Below are 21,686 nucleotides of genomic sequence, written 5' to 3'. Positions count from 1 at the left end.
TCCTGGCTAACAGGGTGAAACCCCGTCTCTATTGTATGATGAGAAGAATGTAAGCACTATTTAAACTACCCCTAATAAATTTTTTCAAAGAAATTAAACATTATAATTTTCAATATTTCTATGTTCTCTAGTGCAGTGGTCCTCAACCTTTTTAGCACTGATTTAGTGGAAGACAGTTTTTCCATGGAAGGGGACGCTGGGGGAGGGGATGTTTTCGGGATAAAACTCTTCCACCTCAGAAGATCATCAGGCATTGGATTCTCATAAAGAGTGCACAGTCTAGATCCCTCGCATGCACAGTTCACAGTAGGGTTTGTGCTCTTATGAGAATCTAATGCCACGACTGATGTGACAGGAGGCGGAGATGCTCGCCTGCCCTTCGCTCACCTCCTGCTTTAGTGCATTAATGATTAGTTTTCCTATTCTTTCAATTTTCCTATAATTATAACTGACAGAGTTTTTAATGTTTCAATGAAATTTTTTTTTTTTTTTGAGACTGAGTCTCACTCTTGTCACCCAGGCTGGAACACAGTGGTGCGATCTCGGCTCACTGCAACCTCCGCCTCCTGGGTTCAAGCGATTCTCCTGCCTCAGGCTCCCTAGCAGCTGGGATTATAGGCATGCACCACCATGCCTGACTAATTTTTTGTATTTTTAGTAGAGATGGGTTTTCACCATGTTGTCCAGGCTGGTCTTGAACTCCTGACCTCAGGTGATTTGCCTGCCTCAGCTTCCCAAAGTGCTGGGATCTCAGGTGTGAGACACTGTGCCTGGCCTCAACAACAAAAAAAAATTCTTTTTTTTGAGATAGGATCTTGCTCTGTTGCCCAGGCTGGAGTGCAGTGGTGTGATCTCGGCTCACTGCAACCTCTACCTCCTGGATTCAAGCAATTCTCCTGCCTCAGCCTCCCGAGTAGCTGGGATTACAGGTGCTCACCACCACCCCTGGGTAATATTTATTTTATTTTTTAAATTATTTTTTGAGATGGAGTCTCACTGTGTCACTTAGGCTGGAGTACAGTGGTGCAGTCTCAGCTCACGCAACCTCTGTAGTGAACCCGTCCTAGGTTCAAACAATTCTCCTGCCTCAGCCTCCCAAGTAGCTGGGATTACAGGCGTGTGCCACTACCCCTGGCTAATTTTTGTATTTTTAGTAGACATGAGGTTTCGCCATGTTGGCCAGGCTGGTCTCAAACTCCTGACCTCAAGTGATCTGCCCACCTCGGCCTCCCAGTGCTGGGATTACAGGCATGAGCCACTGTGCCCGGCCCAAAATTTTTTAAAAATTACAGAGTGGCGGCCGGGCACTGTGGCTTACGCCTGTAATCCCAGCACTTTGGGAGGCTGATGCGGGTGGATCACGAGGTCAGGAGATCGAGACCATCCTGGCTAACATGGTGAAACCCCGTCTCTACTAGAAATACAAAAAAATTAGCCAGGCGTGGTGGCGGGTGCCTGTAGTCCCAGCTACTCGGGAGGCTGAGGCAGGAGAATGGCATGAACCTGGGAGGTGGAGCTTACAGTGAACCGAGATTGCGCCACTGCACTCCAGCCTGGGCAACAGAGTGAGACTGTCTCAAAAAACAAAAACAAAAAAAAATTACAGAGCGGCTGGGTGCAGTGGCTCACGCCTGTACTCCCAGCACTTTGGGAGGCTTAGGTGGGCAGATCACGAGGTCAGGAGATCGAGACCATCCTGGCCAACATGGTGAAACCCCATCTCTACTAAAAATACAAACATTAGCTGGGTGTGGTGGCACGTGCCTGTAGTCCCAGCTACTCAGGAGGCTGAGGCAGGAGAATCGCTTGACCCCAGGAGGTGGAGATTGCAGTGAGCCAAGGTCGCGCCACTGCACCCTAGACTGGACACAGAGCGAGACTCCGTCTCAATTAAAAAAAAAAAAAAGATTACAGAGCAATTGCAGTTTTTCTCATCAATTATTATGATCACTTTGCATGGTTTCAGCGTGCATTCTTACTTTTACGGTTTTGCACTATTGTGTAAAATGAAAGCTGCCTGTTTGTAAACTGTGGAAAGTTTAATTTTTCTTCTTAGTTTTTAGGGGTACCCCCTAACTAGCCTTTTCTTTGCAGAGTTTGTATATGCATCTCTAACAAAGTATGTTTCCTTTGACAAGTTTTGCTTTTAAAAAACTTGGACTGACTGAAAATAATATTTGTAGAAAATATTCTAAAAGTAATGCAAAAAGGAAATATCCTTAAAGCTAGTATTAAGAATAATCTCATAGGAAGGAAGTTTCATGTGTTTGGTGTTATCTCTCTTTTTGGTAACAGTTTTGTTGAGATATATTTTATATACCATACAATTCACCCACTTAAAGTGTAGAATTCAGGCCAGGCACAGTGGCTCATGCCTGTAATCACAGCACTTTGGAAGGCCGAGGCAGGTAGATCACTCGAGGCCAGGAATTCGAGACCAGCCTGAGCAACATGGCAAAACCCCGTCTCTACTAAACATACAAAAATTAGCCGGGCATGGCGACACGTGCCTGTAATCCCGGCTACTTGGGAGGCTGAGGCACAAGAATCGCTTGAACTCAGGAGGCGGAGGTTGCAGTGAGCCAAGATCATGGGTGACAGAGCAAGACTCCATCACAAAAAATAAATAAATAAAATGTACAATTCATTGTTTTTTGGTATATTCACAGACATGTGCACCATTAGTGCAGTAAAGTCTAGAACATTTTCATGACCCCCAAAAGAAATCCCATGTTCTTTATCACTCCCTAATACAATAAACCCCAAGCCCCAGGCAACCATGAATCTACTTTCTGTATAAATTTACCTACTCTGGATATTTTATATATACAGATTAATTTAGTAGGTGGTCTTTTGTGATGTTTTCAGGGTTCACCCATCTTGTAGCATGTATTAGGACTTTATTCCCTTTTATGGCTGAATAATATTCCATTGTATGTATGTACCTCATTTTATTTATCATTTATTTGTTGAGGAACATTTGGGTTATTTCTGCTTTCATATGGTAACTCTGTTTAACCTTTTGAGGAGCTCCCAGACTTTTTCAAGGTGGCTGCACCATTTTATGTTCTCGGTGGCAGTATATGAGGGTTCCAGTTCTTGCCACATCTAAAACACTTGCCATTCATTACCTGTTTTTTTTTATTTTAGTCATGCTACTGGGTGTAGGATCTCATTGTGGTTTTGACTTTCATTTTTCTGGTGACTAATGTGTTTATTGGCCATTTGTATATTATCTTTGGAGAAATGTACAGATTCTTTGTTCATTTTTAAATTAATTTGCCTTTTTATTATTAAGTTGCCAGAGTTTTTGGTATTTTAGATACAGGTGTGTGTGGAAGAAACAAACTCCGTTTCTTCTACTGCTGATATTCTTATAGCACCCTACTGAAAGCAGATGTGTGGGGATTTCTCCCCACCAGCAGGCAAGCAAGCAGTCATTTCTGCAGCTGACAGCCACTCAATTCTGACATAATCAACCTGGAGATAGCATCAAGATTCCACAGGTTGAGGGCTCAGTTTCCAAGACTGCCTCTCCCCACACTTCACATGCCAGTTGTAAGCTCCCGCTTATTTTACCTGTGCTTCTGACTGACTGGCTATAAATTGGTGTTCCCATTTATAGCCATGGGCTTAACTTGCTAGAGCAGCTCACAGAACTCGGAAACACATGTTTACCAGTTTATTACAAAGGATATTTTAAAGGATACACATAAATAGCCAGCTGAAGAGATATATAAGACAAGGTCTGGAAAGGTCCTGAGAGCAAGAGTATCTCTCCTGGTGGAATTCGGGTGTGCTACCCTCCCAGGACTTTGTCTGTGCTTATGCTAGTACCACATTGTCTTGACTATTATAGCTTTCTGTAGTATGTTATGAAAGTGGAAAGTATGTGTCCGTCAACCTTGTTTTTATTTCAGGGTTGTTTTAGCTATTCTGGGTCCCTTGAATTTCCATATGAATTTTAGGATTGATTGTCAATTTCTACAAAGAAGCTTGGTGTGATTTTCATGTATTTTTTTGGACACAGGGTCTCACTCCATCACCCAGACTGAGATGGGGTTTTGCCGTGTTGCCCAGGCTGGTCTTGAACTCCTGGGCTCAAGTAATAATGCCCAGTTTGGCCTACCAAAGTGTTGGGATTACAGGAGTGAGCCACTGTGCCTGAATCTGTAGATCAGTTTGGGAAGCATTGCCATCTTAGCAATGTTAAATCTTCTGATCCATGAACTTAAATGTCTTTCCATTTATTTAAATCTTCCTTAATTTCTTTCAGGAATTTTTTTTTTGTATTTTTCAGAGTATAAATTGTTCACTTCAGCCGGGCACGGTGGCTTATGCCTGTTATCTCAGCACTTTGGGAGGCCAAGGCAGGTGGATTACCTGAGGTCAGGAGTTTGAGACTAGCCTGACCAACATTATGAAACCCCATTTCTACTAAAAATACAAAAATTAGCCGGGCATGGTGGCATGTGCCTGTAATCTCTGCTACTCAGGAGGCTGAGGCAGGAGAATCGCTTGAACCCGGGAGGCGGAGGTTGTGGTGAGCCGAGATTGTGCCACTGCACTCCAGCCTGGGCAGCAGGAGCAAAACTCCATCTCAAAATAAATAAATAAATAAATTGTTCACTTCTTTTAAGTATTTTTTTTTATGCTATTTTAAGCAGAATTGTTTTCTTAATATCATTTTTGGATTGTTGACGCAGGTACTTGGTGCATTTAAAATACAATTTTATTGGCTGGGCATGGTGGCTTATACCTGTAATCCCAGCACTTTGGGAGGCCAAGGCGTGCAGATCACCTGAGGCCAGGGGTTCAAGACCAGCCTGGCTAACAACAGCAAAACCTCGTCTCTATCAAAAATACAAAAATTGGCTGGATGTGGTGGCGCATGCACGCCTTTAATCCCAGCACTTTGGGAGGCTGAGGCGGGCAGATCATAAGGTCAGCAGTTCAAGACCAGCCTGACCAATTGGTGAAACCCCGTCTCTCTACTAAAAATACAAAAATTAGCTGGGTGTGGTGGTGCATGCCTATAGTCCCAGCTACTCAGGAGGCTGAGGCAGGAGAATTGCTTGAACCCGGGAGGCAGAGGCTGCAGTGAGCCGAGGTTGCGGCACTGCACTCCAGCTGGGTGACAGTGAGACTCTGTCTTACAAAATAAATAAATAGGCCGGGCGCGGTGGCTCACGCCTGTAATCCCAGCACTTTGGGAGGCCGAGGCGGGCGGATCACAAGGTTAGGAGATCGAGACCGTCCTGGCTAACATGGTGAAACCCCATCTCTACTAACAATAAAAAAAAATTAGTTGGGCATGGCTGCAGGCGCCTGTAAGTCTCAGCTACTCGGGAGGCTGAGGCAGGAGAATGGCCTGAACCCGGGAGGCGGAGCTTGCAGTGAGCCGAGATCGCGCCACTGAACTCTAGCCTGGGCGACAGAGCAAGATGCCGTCTCAAAAAAAATAAAAAAATAAAAATAAATAATATGATTTTGTCAAATTTAAAACCTTAAGATCCTATTGGCTTGTAATAGCAAGGAGTAGAAGCGTGGATTGTAGAATGTTCTTATGAAAGCTTTATTTCATCAATGGCTTTTAAGCACTTTGGGGTCAGACTTTGAGCTGTTAGTGATTGTTTTTGAGCTGTAGTCCTTAGAGATTCCAAACTGATGACTGCATATGTCACTTGTATAGTCAATGTGACTGGTTTTCAAAAGCCCTTTCAGTTATAGAGCCAATGACTGGGCAACAGAAATGCCTTTCATTTATATCATTCTTCTGTTTTCTTGGTGCAAAGGGCTGTAGTTAAGAGGAACAGTTAGATTTTAGTGGCTTACCAAGTTGCTTTAGAGGAAGTCCATGAAAGGACTGTTGAGCCAAACAATGTTCAGATTAAAAACCAGTCTGTTAGCAGGACAGAATCCTCTTGCAGATACTTTGTTTAACCTTTAACTTAGTGCAAGAAGAGTTCAAGCTATGACTTTTGAGATTAAATCTTAAATTATGTAAGCATGTTTCTGATAAGGATTGTTTTATCATCTGCATCAGAACCATTTGGACTCCTTTAAAATGCAGATTTCTGGACTCCTACCCAGATTTACTAAATCAAATTCTGGGAATAGAACTTCATAATCTCTTTTAAACCACCTTTCCATGGGATGTCCACGTTAAAGTTTGAAAACTACTTTTATTTATTTTTGGCATCCATATGTGTTTATTGATATAGTTTCCCACTCATCTTGATTCAGGGTTCTTTCAGTGCTGTCTCTATCTGAAGGAGAGCCTTCCTGTAGGCTGGCAGAGGACAGCAGAGCAGCCAGACACACAACTACTATTGTGCATGACTGACGACCATGGTGATTTTATAGCATCCTGGGCATTTCACGTTCAGGAAGTAAGAATTGGGGCTCTGCACCAGGCACTTCTTGTGCTTGCTCTTTTTTTCTGGAGAGGGAGGGAGATTCTTTGTGAGAGGCCTGTTTTCGTGAGGGGATCGTCAGCACTGGAAAACTGAAAACCAGTTTTAATAGTACCTCTTTCTGTTAAGAGATTGGTTTTTACCAGGACTGAAATTTTTCAAATTATGACTCACTGCCAACTATTTTTTCTGTTGCTGTTTTTGTTTGTTTGTTTTTTTTGAGACAGAGTTTCCCTCTGTCTCCCAGGCTGGAGTGCAGTGGTATGATCTCGGCTCACTGCAGCCTTTACCTCCCCAGGCTTAGGTAATTCTCCTATCTTAGCCCTCCCAAATAGGTGGGACTATAGGCGTGCATCACCATGCCTGGCTAATTTTTGTATTTTTTGTAGAGACCGGATCTCACCATGTTGCCCAGGCTGATCTTGAACTCCTGGGCTCGTGTGATCTGCCTACCTCAGCCTCCCAAAATGCTGGGATTACAGGCATGAGCCATCGCCCTTGGCCTACAGCCAACTCTTAAAAGCAAAACAACACTAGAAGATAATGGAATAGAAGATTTCAGTAGGCCGGGCACAGTGGCTCACGCCTGTAATCCCAGCACTCTGGGAGGCCGAGGCGGGCGGATCACGAGGTCAGGAGCTCAAGACCATCCTGGCTAACACGGTGAAACCCCGTCTCTGCTAAACATACAAAAAATTAGCTGGGCGTGGTGGCAGGCGCCTGTAGTCCCCGCTGCTTGGGAGGCTGAGGCGGGAGAATGGCGTGAACCCGGAAGGCAGAGCTTGCCGTGAGCCAAGATCGTGCCACTGCACTCCAGCCTGGGCAACAGAGTGAGACTCCATCTCAAAAAAAAAAAAGAAAGTTTCAGTGCATTGTACATAGTATGGATGAGTATTGATTTATAAAACTTCTGTTTCATTTATATATGTGTATGTGAATATGGATCATAATATAAATTTTTTTTTGCCATGGATGGTGATAAAAAGAAAAAAATGAAGACTTGAGAATTAGAAAAACACATATTTTTCTTTCCTTCACTCTTTCATACATTCTTTTGCATCTGCCATGCTCCTGGAACTGGGATAGGTGCTGGGTGAGCATCCAAATATTCTGAAAATCCTCACTCTTTTTTTTTTTTTTTTTTTTCTTTTTTTGGAGATGGAGTCTTGCTCTGATGCCCAGGCTGGAATGCAATGGCGTGATCTCGGCTCACTGCAAACTCCACCTGCTGGGTTCAAGCGATTCTCCTGCCTCAGCCTCGTGAGTAGCTGGGATTATAGATGCCTGCCACCATGCTTGACTAATTTTTGTATATTTAGTAGAGATGGCATTTTGCCATGTTGGCCAGGCTGGTTTCAAACTCCTGACCTCAGGTGATCCACCCAGCTTGGCCTCCCAAAGTTCTGGGATTACAGGTATGAGCCACTGTGCTGGGCCCCTAAGTGATTTTTTTAAATGGCCAATGTGTGAGCTGTTTTTTCCCTATGGTTTTCTCTGTTCCTTTTCCTTGCCATAAAAGTAAAAATAGATCTGGTTTCCTGGGTTATCACAGCTTTTAACAAAAAGCTTTTTGATAAAATTAGCTGTTGGGTCAGTGGGATGAGATCATTCCTTTCTAAGTAGTGTGAAATGTCCTCTAAGCATTTGTGAGACAAAGGCATGCCAGATAGGCTAACCACACAATAAGCCTAACTCTGTGGTTATGTTTAGGGCAGGAGTGTGAGTTTTCTGTGAAATAGAATACCACTGATATGTAGAAAAAGGTGAAAGGTACTTGGCACAATATGTATGCACTCTGGTTGGCCACGTGTAGAAAGAGATTAGAATGATAAAAGGGCTCAGGATACACTTGATATGAGGGCATAGGCCATCATTATCTTCAGATGTGATTAATTAACTGAAAATTGAGTAGCTCATCTACATTTGGATTAGTGCATCTTTAATTAAAAATTCTTGGCTGGACACGGTGGCTTACACCTGTAATCCCAGCACTTTGGGAGGTTGAGGTGGGCAGATCACCTAGGATCAGGAGTTCGAAACCAGCCTGGCCAACATAGTGAAAAAATCCGTCTTTACTAAAAATACAAAAATTAGCTGGCTGTGGTGGCGTGCACCTATAATCCCAGCTACTCTGGAGGCTGAGGCAGGAGAATCACTTGAACCTCGGAGGCGGAGGTTGCAGTGAGCTGAGATCTTACCACTGCACTCAAGCCTGGGTGACAGAGCGAGACTCCCGTTTCAAAAAAATTAAAAATAAAAATAAAAAAATTCTTAAGGACAGTTTGAAACTGGAGAGAAATCATAATGTACTTTAAAATGGTTAATTGTATGTCATGTAAACTTCACTTCAATTTAAAAAATTAAGGACAGCTGGAAAGAAAACTAATATACTTTTCTGTTTGTACAAAATAAAATGGTAGATTTAAGAAGCTTTAACCAGGGCTTCAACTTTCACATCATAGTAGATACTGACTGTAGAAGCATAGTGCGATAACTGATAGTTAAATAGAAGATAAAAATCCACATGAGGAGGGCATGCCATTTTAAAAAGGAGAGCTATGTGATGCTATTTCCAATACATAGATATAGCTGGACTTACCTTCTTTATCCCTGAGAAACGAAAGCATTCTAAGTTAGCAGAGGAAATGATGATCAGAATAATACCTCCAACCTTTTCCCCTTGCTTCCTGATTTGGGATATAGGACAGGAAAGAAATTCTACTTTTAGTTGAGAACTCAGGGATGACTTTGAACAAATATATTTGTTAATCTCCTTGGACTTTTTCTCACTTTTAAAATAAGGAGGTTGGATTCAAATGCCCTTTCTAAAGTTTTGTGATTTGGTTGGAAATATTAGGTGTGCACATCGCCAAGTTACTTTGTTTTGTTTCTGTGTACATGAATAAGCTTTTATTAGACTTGGTCACTGTTGTCTCTCTGTGATTAACAAGGATAAGTTAGCTTCTAAGAGTACCAGTGGTAGAACTTTTAACGAGAGTCAGCTAGTTTGCAGTGATTAGAGACTTGTAAGTTAATTGATATACACACTTTTGTCTATACTAAGTTTCTCAGGGGAATTGTAGATTATTTCAGAGTGCAGTTTTAGGTCGTGGATCAGATTTAAGTTGGAAGTAAATAATGGTTATTACTAGAATTTTTTGTTTTTGTTTGTTTTTTGTTTGTTTTTGAGAAGGAGTCTTTCTCTGTCACCCAGGCTGGAGTGCAGTGCCACAATCTCAGCTCACTGCAACCTCTGTCTCCTGGGTTCAAGCGATTCTCCTGCCTCAGCCTCCTGAGTAGCTGGGATTACAGGTGCCTGCCACCGCACCTGGCTAATTTTTTTTTTTTTTGAGACGCAGTCTTGCTCTCTTGCCCAGGCTGGAGTGTAGTGGTGCGATCTTGGGCTAACTGCAACCCCCGCCTCCAAGATTCAAGTAATTCTCCTGCCTGAGTCTCCCTAGTAGCTGGTATTACAGGCACACACCACCATGCCCATCTAATTTTTTTATTATTTTTTTTTAGTAGAAATGCAGTTTCACCATGTTGGCCAGGCCGCTCGCGAACTCCTGACCTCAATTTTCATACATTATTATTAACTAAAGTTCATAGTTTATTTAGATTTCCTTAATTTTTACCTAAATACCTTTTTCTGTTCTAGGATCTCATCTAGGATACCACATTATGTTTAGTTATCATACTTAGCTTTCTCTTGGCTATGACAGTTTCTTACACCTTCCTTGTTTTTGATGACTTTGACAGTTTTGAGGAGTACTGGTCTGATATTTTGTAGAGTGTCCTTCAGTTGGGAGTTGTCTGATCTTTTTCTCATGATTAGACAGAGGTTATGCTTTTTAGAAGGAAGATCACAGAGGTAAAGTGCCATTCTTATCACATTATATCAAGGGTGCATACTATCGAATCATGTCAGCATGATTTATGTCTGTGTGTGTGTGTGTGTATATGTGTGTGTGTATGTGTGTGTTTTGCTTTATCACTCAAGCTGGAGTACGGTGCTGTGATCACAGTTCACTGGAACCTCCTGGACTCGACTCAAGCTTCCTCTCAACTCAGCTTCCCAAATAGCTGGGACCATAGGCACATGCCACCAAGCCCAGCTAATTTTTTTTTTGAGAAAGAGTCTTGCTGTGTTGCCCAGGCTGGGTTGCAGTGGCACGATTGTGGCTTACTGCAACCCTGGCCTCCAGGGCTCAAGTGATCCTCCCACCTCAGCCTCCTGGGTAGCTGGGACTACAGGCACGTACCACCATGCCTGGCTAATTTTTTTGGTTTTTTGTTTTTTTTTGAGATGGAGTCTTGCTCTGTCGCCCAGGCTGGAGTGCAGTGGCGCGACCTTGGCTCACTGTAACTTCCGTCTCCTGGGTTCAAGTGATTCTCCTGCCTCAGCCTCCCAAGTAGCTGGGACTACAGGCATGTGCCACCACACCCAGCTAACTTTTTGTATTTTTAGTAGAGACAGGGTTTCACCATGTTAGCCAGGATGATCTCAATCTCCTGACCTTGAGATCCCCCTACTTTGGCTTCCCAAAGTTCTGGGATTACAGGCGTGAGCCACCGCACCCAGCCTAATTTTTGTATTTTTCATAGAGATGGGGTTTTGCCATGTTGCTTGCCTAAGTTGGTGTCAGAACTCCTGGCCTCAAGTGAACCTCCTGCCTTGGCCTGTCAAAGTGCTGGGATTACAGATGTAAGCCATTGCGCCCAGCTGATTTATCACTGTTGATATTAGTCTTGATCACTTGGCTTAGGTAGTATTTGTCATATTTCTCTTACCCCCCCTCCCATTTTCATATTGTACTCTTTAGAAGGAGGTCACTATGTGCTATGCACATGTCAAGGATGAAAGGTTATGTTCTACCTCTTGGAAGTGGAGTATCTTGTTGTTTGGAATTCTTCACTGAAGACTTGCTTATTCTCTCTCATTTATTTATTCAGTCTATTGTTTATATTGTTCCAGCTTTGGTCATTGGGAACTTTTTTAGTTGACTCCTGTGTAATTGAGTTACCCCTATCTTTTTTTTTTTTTTTTTTTTTTTTGAGATGGAGTCTTACTCTGTCGCCCAGGCTGGAGTGCAGTGGTACAATCTCGGCTCAGTGCTACCTACACCTCCTGGGTTCAAGCAATTCTCCTGTCTCAGCCTCCCGAGTAGCTGGGATTACAGGCACCCACCATCATGCCTGGTTAATATTTGTGTTTTTTATAGAGACGGGTTTTAATCATGTTGGTCAGGCTGGTCTTGAACTCCTGACTTCAGGTGATCTGCCTGCCTTGGCCTCCCAAAGTGCTGGCATTACAGGCCTGAGCCACCTCGTCCGGCCAACTTACCCCTATCGTTTTTTTTTTTTTTTTTTTTTTTTTTAGCACTTCCTAACTTTCTGGAAATACAAGGTACTTCAGGCTCATCTTGAATATTTTGTTCTCAGTCCTAGAATTAGTCATTTCTCCAAAGAGTCTTGGTTTCTTTATCAGAGAATGGTATTAGAAACCAGCATCTGGGTGTGAGGTATGCTGTTGCTTTACTGGGGTGTCCCCTGAAGATTTTAATTAAACTTCATCTGAGTTTGAAAGGACTGGAAATGCTGTGTTTAAATTTTTTTTTATTTTCTAATTGAGACAGGGTCTCACTGTGTTGCCAAGACTGAAATCAAACTCTTAGCCTTAGATGATCCTCCCACCTCAGCCTTTCAAAGTGGTGGGATTACAGACGTGAGCCACCACACCTGGCCAGAAATACCATGTATATAAAATATATAATATATATTACATGTGAATATATAATATATAATACATAATATTACATATGAATATATAATACATATATTTTATATATATATTTTTGAGATGGAATCTTGCTCTGTTGCTCTGTGCAGTAGGGATCTCGGCTCACTGCAACCTCTGCCTCCTGGGTTCAAGCGATTTCCCTACCTCAGCCTCCTGAGTAGCTGGGACTACAGGTGCGTGCCACCACGCCCAGCTAATTTTTTGTATTTTAATAGAGACGGGGTTTCACCGTGTTAGCCAGAATGGCCTTGATCCCCTGACCTCGTGATCCTCCCACCTCGGCCTCCCAAAGTGCTGGGATTACAGACGTAAGCCACCGTGCCCGACCTACCTCTTTTTACTACGATTTTATTACTACTGGAACTAGATCTTAAAATATCATGTAAGATCTCTGCCATTATACTAGTTGTCTGTAGCTACATGTATGGAATTTTAAACCATTCAGATTACTACCTTAGGAATCAGTATGCATTCTTGCCTTTTCCGTAAAGCAGAGGTGTCAGGACCAAGCTTTTCAGGTCATTGACAAAACTGAAAAAGGAGTTAGTGATTATTGCTTCCTAGGGAAGTAAGACTTAAAAAAATATGCATTTACTTATTTATTTATTTAGAGACAGAGTCTCGCTCTGTTACCCATGCTGGAGTTCATTGGCGCCATCTCGGCTCACTGCAGCCTCCGCCTCCTGGGTTTTAAGCATTCTCATGCCAGCCTCCCGAGTAGCTGGGATTATGGGTGTGCACCACCACGCCTGGCTAATTTTTGTATTTTTAGTAGAGACAGGGTTTTACCACGTCGGCCAGGCTGGTCTTGAACTCCTGACCTCAAGTGATCTGCCCGCTTTGGCCTCACAAAGTGCTGGGATTACAGGTGTGAGCCACCCCACCTGGCTTATTTAATTTTGAGACAGAGTCTCACTCTGTTGCCCAGGCTGGAGTGCAGTGGCACAATTTCGGCTCACTCATCCTCAACCTCCCAGACTCCAGTGATCCTCACACCTCAGCCTCCCAAGTAGCTGGGACTACAGGTGTGTGCCACCACAACCAGCTAACCTTTTTTGTATTTTTTATCGAGGCAGGGGTTCACCATGTTGCCCAGGCTGGTCTTGAACTCCTGGGCTCAAGCGATCTGCCCGCCTCGGCCTCCCAGTGTGCTGGGATTACAGACCTTTGCCACGGTGCCTGACCAGAAGTAAGACATTTTGGGTGTGTGAATGAAGTTCTGATTATGTTCTAAAGGAATTACCACTAGTTTTGTGGTACCTTTTTTTTTTTTTTTTTTTTTGAGAAGGAATCTCACTCTGTTGCCTAGGCTGGAGTGCAGTGGCGCAATCTTGGCTCACTGCCACCTCCGCCTCCTGGGTTCAAGCAGTTCTCTGCCTCAGCCTCCTGAGTAATTGGGACTACAGGCGCCCGCCACCATGCCCAGCTAATTTTCGTATTTTTAGTAGAGACGGGGTTTCACCATCTTGGCCAGGCTGGTCTGGAACTCCTGACCTTGTGATCCACCTGCTTCACCCTCCCAAAGTGCTGGGATTACAGGTGTGAGCCACCGTGCCCAGCCATTTTGTGGTACTTTTGTTTTCCATTTCTCTCCCTCTCACACCTTTCCTGTCTACTGACTTTGTGATTTAGTTAAACCAAGCCACTAAAACCCAGCCAAAATTCTACTACCAATAAGAAATGTTTAGAGTTGATGTTGATTTAAATAGCTTTAGTGCAGCTGTATCGTACTTAAACTCCTGCAAAATTTTTTTTTCCCCCTAGAGACGGTGTCTTGCTTTGTTGCCCATGCTAGAGTACAGTGGTGCGATTTTGGCTCGCTACAACCTCCGCCTCCTGGGTTTGAGTGATTCTCCTGCGTCAGCCTCCCGAGTAGTTGGGACTACAGGCGTGTGCCACCACACCTGGCTAATTTTTGTGTTTTTAGTAGAGATGAGGTTTCACTATGTTGGCCAGGCTGATCTCAAACTCCTGGCCTCAGGTGATCTGCCCACCTTGGCCTCCCAAAGTACTGGGATTACAGGCGTGAGCCACAGTGCCTGGCCCCTGCAACGTTCTTGAAGTTAAAGTGAGTGAAGTTGGTCTCGATTAAGAACTTATGCTGCAGATATTGTGTGAATGGGTATCTACAGAGGCAGTTATTTCTCAGCTCCAGTATATTGTTGCTAAGTGGAAATACATAGTCATGGCCTGATCTTCGGGTTTTTTATTTTTTTGAGACAGGGTTTACACTATCACCCAAGGCTGAGGTGCAGTTCCGCAATCATGGCTCACTGCAGCCTTGACCTCCCGGGCTCAAACGATCCTCCCATTTTAGTCTCCTGAGTAGCTGGAACCACAGGTGCATGCTCGGCTCATTTTTTTTTTTAATTTTTTGTAGACACGGAGTTTCACTGTGCTGCCCAGGCTGGTCTCGAGCCCCTGGGCTTAAGTGATCCTCCCATTTCAGCCTCCTAAAGTTCTGGGATTACAGGACTGAGCCAACGCGCCTGGCCCTGTTTTTTAAAAAAGCTGTAAAACTGTATTTTCATTCAAAGATTACTGATTTTGGAGATATTGGCCATTTTTCAAAACACTATATGGGCCACTGCACCAAGGGGCCTGTTTGACCTAGGTTTGCACTCTGAACTGGTGCTTCTCTTGTGGGTTCAGTGAGTATTCATTTTGGGGAGGGAACTCTGGGCTTGGTGGGAGTTGGGAGATGTTTGTCCTAATTGTAGCTTTGTCTCTAGTTTTCTAGATGGCTTTTGGCAAAGGGAAACCACTTTGGATCTCTCTTTTCTGAGTTTTAAAATTTGAGAGTAAACTGGAGAATTTAAGGTTCTCCCTTACTCTTTTTTATTTTACATGTTCATACATGTATTTACTTGAGCTGTGAAACAATGACCATTTATGAGTTGGAGACTTCAGGAAGTCTTACTAGTCTTAAGTGCTTTGGGAATAGAGGAGACTATTATGTTTTCTCTAGATACACTTTTTTCTAGGCTACAGAAGATTCTCACCTGCTTTTTGGACTCTTGGCATACTTGCCGCCTCTAATCATTATCTGGCAGATGTGTACATAGTAATGGGTGATGCATATGTTTCTGTTTTTTCAAGCAAATTGATTCTAATTTGATGAAAGCTGTATTGATATGTAGGGTTTTCGGGGGGTAGTCGTGGTGATGGGTAGAAATAGTAAAGCTGACAGTGACAGTATTTTCTTAGTTATGGAGAACATTTTAATACTTTATTTCATTGTTTTTAGTTTGAACTAATTAATTGTTGGTGGTTCTATATGGAAATAATGATGTAGGTGGGTGTTCATCACTTAAAATCAACTGCATAAGATAATGGCATAACTTAATTACTGTAACAGCAAAAATGAAATCTGAGAAACTTCTGAAATTTAGTCTTTTATTAATTAATTTGAGATAAGATTTATTTGGAGATAAGATTTCAGACTTCCTTTTATCAGACAGGTGGTTTTATAGGAAGATTAAGATTCTTCTAGAAAAATCTTAAAGACAAGGGAAATAAGTTTTTCTTACACTCTAACCATATATTCACTTGACATACAGTGTTTTTGTAAAAATATATTCGTTTCTTACATCTTCAGAATAAAGCATCTTGATGTAATGTGATTTACTAAGAATCATACCTCTCTGTCCTGAAGGCCAATCTAAATTGCTGTTTTGTATAGATTGCCAATTTTTAAAAGAGAAACTGTTGTATTTGAGTGGGATGTAATAAATATGAGCGTTTATGATGTAGTCTCTTGTGGGAATGTTTATTTACGAGTAATTTAAGCCTCTGTGAGCCTGACAAGGCAAACTCAATCTTAAATCCTTGATTAAGTGGAAGTGTAAACTGATGGAATAATAGGCAAGCAGGATTTATGTTTACATGGTAATTGCAACAATTTTGGCCAAAACATTTGGCCAAATAGTCACTAATTTTGATCCTTTATGTTCAGTAGCTGAAATTGTATATGTAGTAGTTTCTTTGTAAGGTAATACAAAGCAGTAGGGACACAGGAGAAGAGTATATTTAAAAGAAATTTCTCTTCAGATGTATAGACTTTGCTTTATAGCTCTAATGACAATAGTCCAGGAGCCTCTAAGTCAGCATATTATTATTATTGTTATTATTATTATTATTTTTGAGGCAGAGTTTCGCACTTGTAGCCCAGGCTGGAGTGCAGTGGTACGATCTCGGCTCACTGCAACCTCCACCTTCCAGATTCAAGTAATTCTCCTGCCTCAGCCTCCTGAGTAGCTGGGATTATGGGTGTGCACCACCACGCCTGGCTAATTTTTGTGTTTTTAGTAGAGACAGGGTTTTACCACGTCGGCCAGGCTGGTCTCGAACTCCTGACCTCAGGTGAGCTGCCCGCCTTGACTGCCCAAAGTGCTGGGATTATAGGTGTGAGCCACCACACCTGGCCAAGTCAGCATATTATTTCTTCTTGTAAAAAGATGTCATGGTGGCTCACGCCTGTAATCTCAGCACTTTGGGAGGCTGAGGTGTGCAGATCACCTGAGGTCAGGAGTTGGAGATCAGCCTGCCCGGTATGGTGAAAACCCGTCTCTACTAATAATACAAAAATTAGCTGGGCATGGTGATGCACGCCTGTACTGCCCGCTATTTGGGAGGCTGAGGCATGAGAATTACTTGAACCCAGGAGGCAGAGGTGGCAGTGAGCCGAGATCGCACCATTGCACTCTAGCCTGCATGACAGAGACTCTGTCTCAAAAAAAAAAAAAAAAAGTGTGTAGGTATGTATACCCAATAAAATTAGCGCTTTTTAAAAATGCAGTGCTTGTCATTTACTATTAAGTCAAGCCATATGAAATCACATTTTGTCAGTAAATAAATGTTCAGATATCCACAATCTTATATAGTTCTAATAGATACTCAAGAAATTTTGTCGACATGAAGAGAGTCAAATCATAAAATGGTAGACTGAAAAGAACTTCGTGGAGAATTCTTTTCTTTTTGCAAACAGAGGTGACTGGGAGGTCGAGGCTGCAGTAAGTCATGGTCATGCCACTGCACTCGAGCCTGGACACCAGAGTGAGACCCTGCTTCAAAAAAAAAAAAAAAAAAGAAAAAGAAAAAGAAATGATTGCACTGCCTTTTTTTGGTTTTGGAACAAATATTGGGATAATAACTTTTACTTATAAATGTAGCACAGAAATCTTTTACTTTGTAAAAGTCCCTGAATTTCTATTCAGTCAGGAGACCTGTTTCTCCTACCAACTAGTATAATTTTTGGAAAGCTCATTGTTCATCAGTTTCCTTATTTGTAAAATGAGGATGTTAGATATGTAAGATCTCTGTATTAATTAGGATAGTTGATGCTATCTCTTTAACATAACTAGCATTTCAGTGACTTAACACAATAATGGTTTATTTCTTGCTCACGTCATAGTGTGAGTGTTTAGCCTGTGGCTGTCATGTAATTGAGGAATTTCAACTCCTTCCATCTGGTTTCTTGGAGTCTCCTGCTGGATTCTTTGTATTTAGTTGGTTGATAGCAAAGAGCACCAGCAAGCAGAATTTCATCAAGTGCTTTGTAGTGAAGCGTAATTCTTCAGCTCACATTGCACTGTCTAGAACCCACTCACATGGTCTCAACTTCTAACTCCAAGGGAAATAGGAAATGTCTTTCTGAGCACCCAGGGAGAAGAAACAGAATCCCCATCTTTGCCACGGTCCCTTTCATTTTGTACATTTTAAAAATTTTTTTTATTTATTATTATTTTTAAAGACAGAGTCAAACTCTGTTGCCCAGGCTGGAGTGCAGTGGTGTGATCTCAGCTCAGTGCAACCTCTGCCTCCCAGGTTCAAGCGATTCTCCTGCCTCAGCCTCCCGAGTAGCTGGGACTACAGACGCGCTCCACCACGCCCAGCTAATTTTTGTATTTTTAGTAGAGACAGGATTTCACCATGTTGGCCTGGATGGTCTCGATCTCTTGACCTCATGATCCACCTGCCTCGGCCTCCCCAAGTGCTGGGATTACTGGCGTGAGCCACTGCACCTGGCCCATTTTTTGATTCTTTATTCACACCCAAATACTTTCTCCTGTTGCATATTGCTTTTTGTATCTTTGGTTACTCTGAATTTACTTCCAAATTTCTTGGAAGGAGTTTAGTATTGCAAGTCAAAGCAGCCGTTTGGTGCTTGCTATGTTTAGGAGAGGGTCTCCCCCCAACCCCTGCCATCCCCAGATGAGTATATTTGTTATTTTTGTTAGTAGTTTCATTTGTGGTGTAAGTTTGTCTTTTATATTGTCATGGCTTGCTTAGTTTTAAATGATTAAAAATACATCAATTGCAAAAATCTCCCAGTGCTTGTATAAGAAAAACAATAGAATATTGAACACAGCCAACTTCAGAGGGAAAGTCATTGTCTACCATGTTCAGTCTAGCAGCCTGCTAGCAGAAGGGAAAACAGACAAACCTTATACTGTCTTTTAAAGGTCAGCACATGTAGACTTCGAGACCAATAGAGAAACACATTCCAGTGAGCAGGCAAAGTTCTCTTTGACTTCTGCCCACTTAAGAGTAAACTCAGAGAGTCAGCAAAAGTCTTTCAGTTGATTTCAGCTGCTGTTTTGGAGTCATCTCCATCTTTCCGAAGCCTCCTTCTCTTTTCTCCTTTTTTGTTCTTTCTTGATACATTATATTGTACATGTTCATTTGTATGTAAATACAAAATATCCTTCTTTATGGATCCATCTTATGTTGGTAAGTTTGATGAGCGCGTTCTAATTCTAAGCCTTGTTTCCTTAAAATATATAATTATCTCAGAATAATGCCATAGTTCAGTTTGCCTTATGTTTGGATTAGTACTTTCTTGTGTAGTTCTCTTTCAGTAAACTGCTCCCCTCCCCTGTTTTTAATTGCACCTTTTTTCATATACCATTTGCACCACATGTCTAAGTCATTGGTCTTTTTAAATTACACTGTGGAAAGGTTAATTTTGGACAGAGTTGTTTCTAGATCCTAGTGCATTATCGTCATCCTAGGATTGCATTTCATTTCTCTTGTAGGCTAATGGTACTATTTTTGGGATATTGCAGCTTTAATAGGATGCTGTGTTCATTTTTCATTTCCTGGAGTCTGTGCTGAAGTTCATTTTCAGAAAGAATGCCTGGAAAATAAATTTTTTTTTTTTTTTTCCCCCTGAGATGGAGTGTCGCTCTGTTGCCCAGGCTGGAGTGCCGTGGCGCAATCTTGGCTCACTGCAACCTCCGCCTCCCGGGTTCAAGTGATTCTTCTGCCTCAGCCTCCTGAGTAGCTGGGACTATAGGCGCACGCCACCACGCACAGCTAATTTTGTTGTATTTTTCATAGAGACGGGGTTTCACCATGTTGGCCAGGATGGTCTCCATCTCTTGACCTTGTGATCCACTCGCCTCAGCCTCGCTGGGATTACAGGCATGAGCCACCACGCCCAGCCAATAATTTTTTTTTTAAATTGTGTGTTTGAATTTCCCATTTTAGCCTTCACTTAATGGATGAGTTGGCTGTAAAAATCTAGCTTCAAAATAGTTTTTCTCAGTTTTAAAGGCATCACTTCATTTTTAAAAAAAAATCATTTAGTGTTACAATTAGAAATAAGCCCATCTGTTTCTTGTAAGTTGGTAAGTACTGCTGAGGGGAATTTCCCTCCCTCCCTTCTTGCCACCTTGCCGAGGCTGTATTCAAATTCCTGGGCTCAAATGATCCTCCCACCTCATCCTCTTCTTTATGCTTTTCTTTTTTCCTTCTTTTGTCCCTGTCTCTCTACTCTCTCCATTGTCTGTTCGTTTTCTTCATCTGCCTCCGTGATCATGAAAATATTCGCCATGTTATTGTTTACCGTTCACATTTAGGGCTGCCATCCACCTGGAATTACTTTTTGTATATACTGTGAGGTAGAGCTCAAAATATCCAGTTGACCCAGCACCACTTATTGAAAAGACAGTTAATTCCCCCACTATTTTGCAGTGTCACATTTGTCAGATATTAAGTATCCATATGCATGTGGTTCCGTTTCAAAACCGTTTTCTTTCATTGGCCTCTTGTTTTGTTTTTTTTTCCATATGTTCAGCGCACCAAGTACATTGGCCTCTTTCTTGGTGATTGTGCAGGTACCACAATGTTTTCATTACTATATTTATGTATTTTTAGTTTCAAATATATGACATTGCCATAGGTTAGAAACTCATCAGTTTTCAGCATTTTCACATGGTTCAATCCATCAGTAAGTTTTGATATCCAGTAGTTTAAGTTCCTCTAAGTTTGTTCTCAAAGATTATCTTAGCTGTTCTTGACTTTTTAAATTACTATGTAAAACTTAGGATCAACTTTTCAGTTTGATTTGAAAAGAAAAAACCTACTGGACTTTGCTTGGGGTTATGTTAAATCTATAGATTAGGCCGGGCGTGGTGTCTCACGCCTGTAATCCCAACACTTTAGAAGGCCAAGACGGGCGGATCACAAGGTCAGGAGTTTGAGAACAGCCTGGCCAACATGGTGAAACCCTGTCTCTACTAAAAATACAAAAATTAGCCGGATGTGGTGGCGCACGCCTGTGGTCCCAGCTATTCAGGAGGCTGAGGCAGGAGAATTGCTTGAACCTGGGAGGCGGAGGTTGCAGTGAGCCAAGATCATGTGCCACTGCACTCCAGCCTGGGCAACATAGTGTGACTTGTCTCTAAAAAAAACAAAACAACAACAACAAATAATACTCATATTGCTTAACCCTGTCCCTGAACAATTCTGATCCAGCGTGTTTTTTTTGTTTTTTGTTTTTTAATACTTTTAACTCAGATTTTTACTTGTATTTCAGGTAAAATATTAAAAGTTATATTACTAATAACTTGAAAGATCTCTTCAACTTTTGCTGTTCAATTTTCATTTAATAATGATATTCCCCCCCTCCTTTTTGAAAGCATCTGTAAGATATTAGGTCAAAGTAAGGCCTTTGCCACGACTACAAAATGCTTGTTAAATACTCCCATAGAGTTTGTATCTTCTCCTTCTTGCTCAGAAAAGCTGAGCTACTCTACCCTTAGTCGTGCCTAGAACCAATACTTAGAAGAACTATGAGGGTGCTTCCAGCTGTGCAAACATCAACCCCAGCAAGAGAAGGCTGGTATCATGGTATGGAGCAGAGCGCACCTAGCAGGACAAATGTGCATTTAATGAGAGCCTATGAGGTTTCAAGTTTATTATATTTAGATGTCCAGGATAAAAGGTGAGAAAGATGCTATCCTAGCCATCGAGGAACTCAAGCGTAAGGGGAAATCTGGGTGGGACACACATTGTAAATAAACAATTACAAGGGTGGGCATGGTGGCTCACACCTGTAATCCCAACACTTTGGGAGGCTGAGGCAGGTGAATCACTTGAGGTCAGGAGTTCAAGACCAGCCTGACCAACATGGTGAAACCCTGTCTCTACTAAAAATACAAAAATCTGTGTCTCAAAAACCCCAC

General features: G+C 42.1%; 1 protein-coding gene across 35 annotated transcripts in view; it reads left to right on the top strand.

Moving 5' to 3' along the window:
* MAP4 (microtubule associated protein 4) overlaps positions 1-21,686 on the top strand; it is a 229,206-nt gene that overhangs the window by 41,142 nt on the left and 166,378 nt on the right. For 3 of the 35 annotated variants that reach the window (XM_063602328.1, XM_063602319.1, XM_063602314.1), the window contains exon 1: positions 7,580-7,676. The exons of the other annotated variants lie outside the window; for them this stretch is intronic. In XM_063602328.1, coding sequence (XP_063458398.1) covers positions 7,591-7,676 — 86 coding nt within the window. In that variant the 5' untranslated portion in view covers positions 7,580-7,590. Of the gene's footprint in view, positions 1-7,579; positions 7,677-21,686 lie in introns of those variants that run through there. 35 annotated transcript variants of the gene reach the window in all.

This window comes from Pan paniscus, chromosome 2 (assembly GCF_029289425.2).
Source record: "Pan paniscus chromosome 2, NHGRI_mPanPan1-v2.0_pri, whole genome shotgun sequence".
NCBI classification, from domain to species: domain Eukaryota; kingdom Metazoa; phylum Chordata; class Mammalia; order Primates; family Hominidae; genus Pan; species Pan paniscus.
The sequence above is the reverse complement of the archived record's forward strand: the minus strand, read 5'-3'. Positions and strand labels throughout refer to the sequence as shown.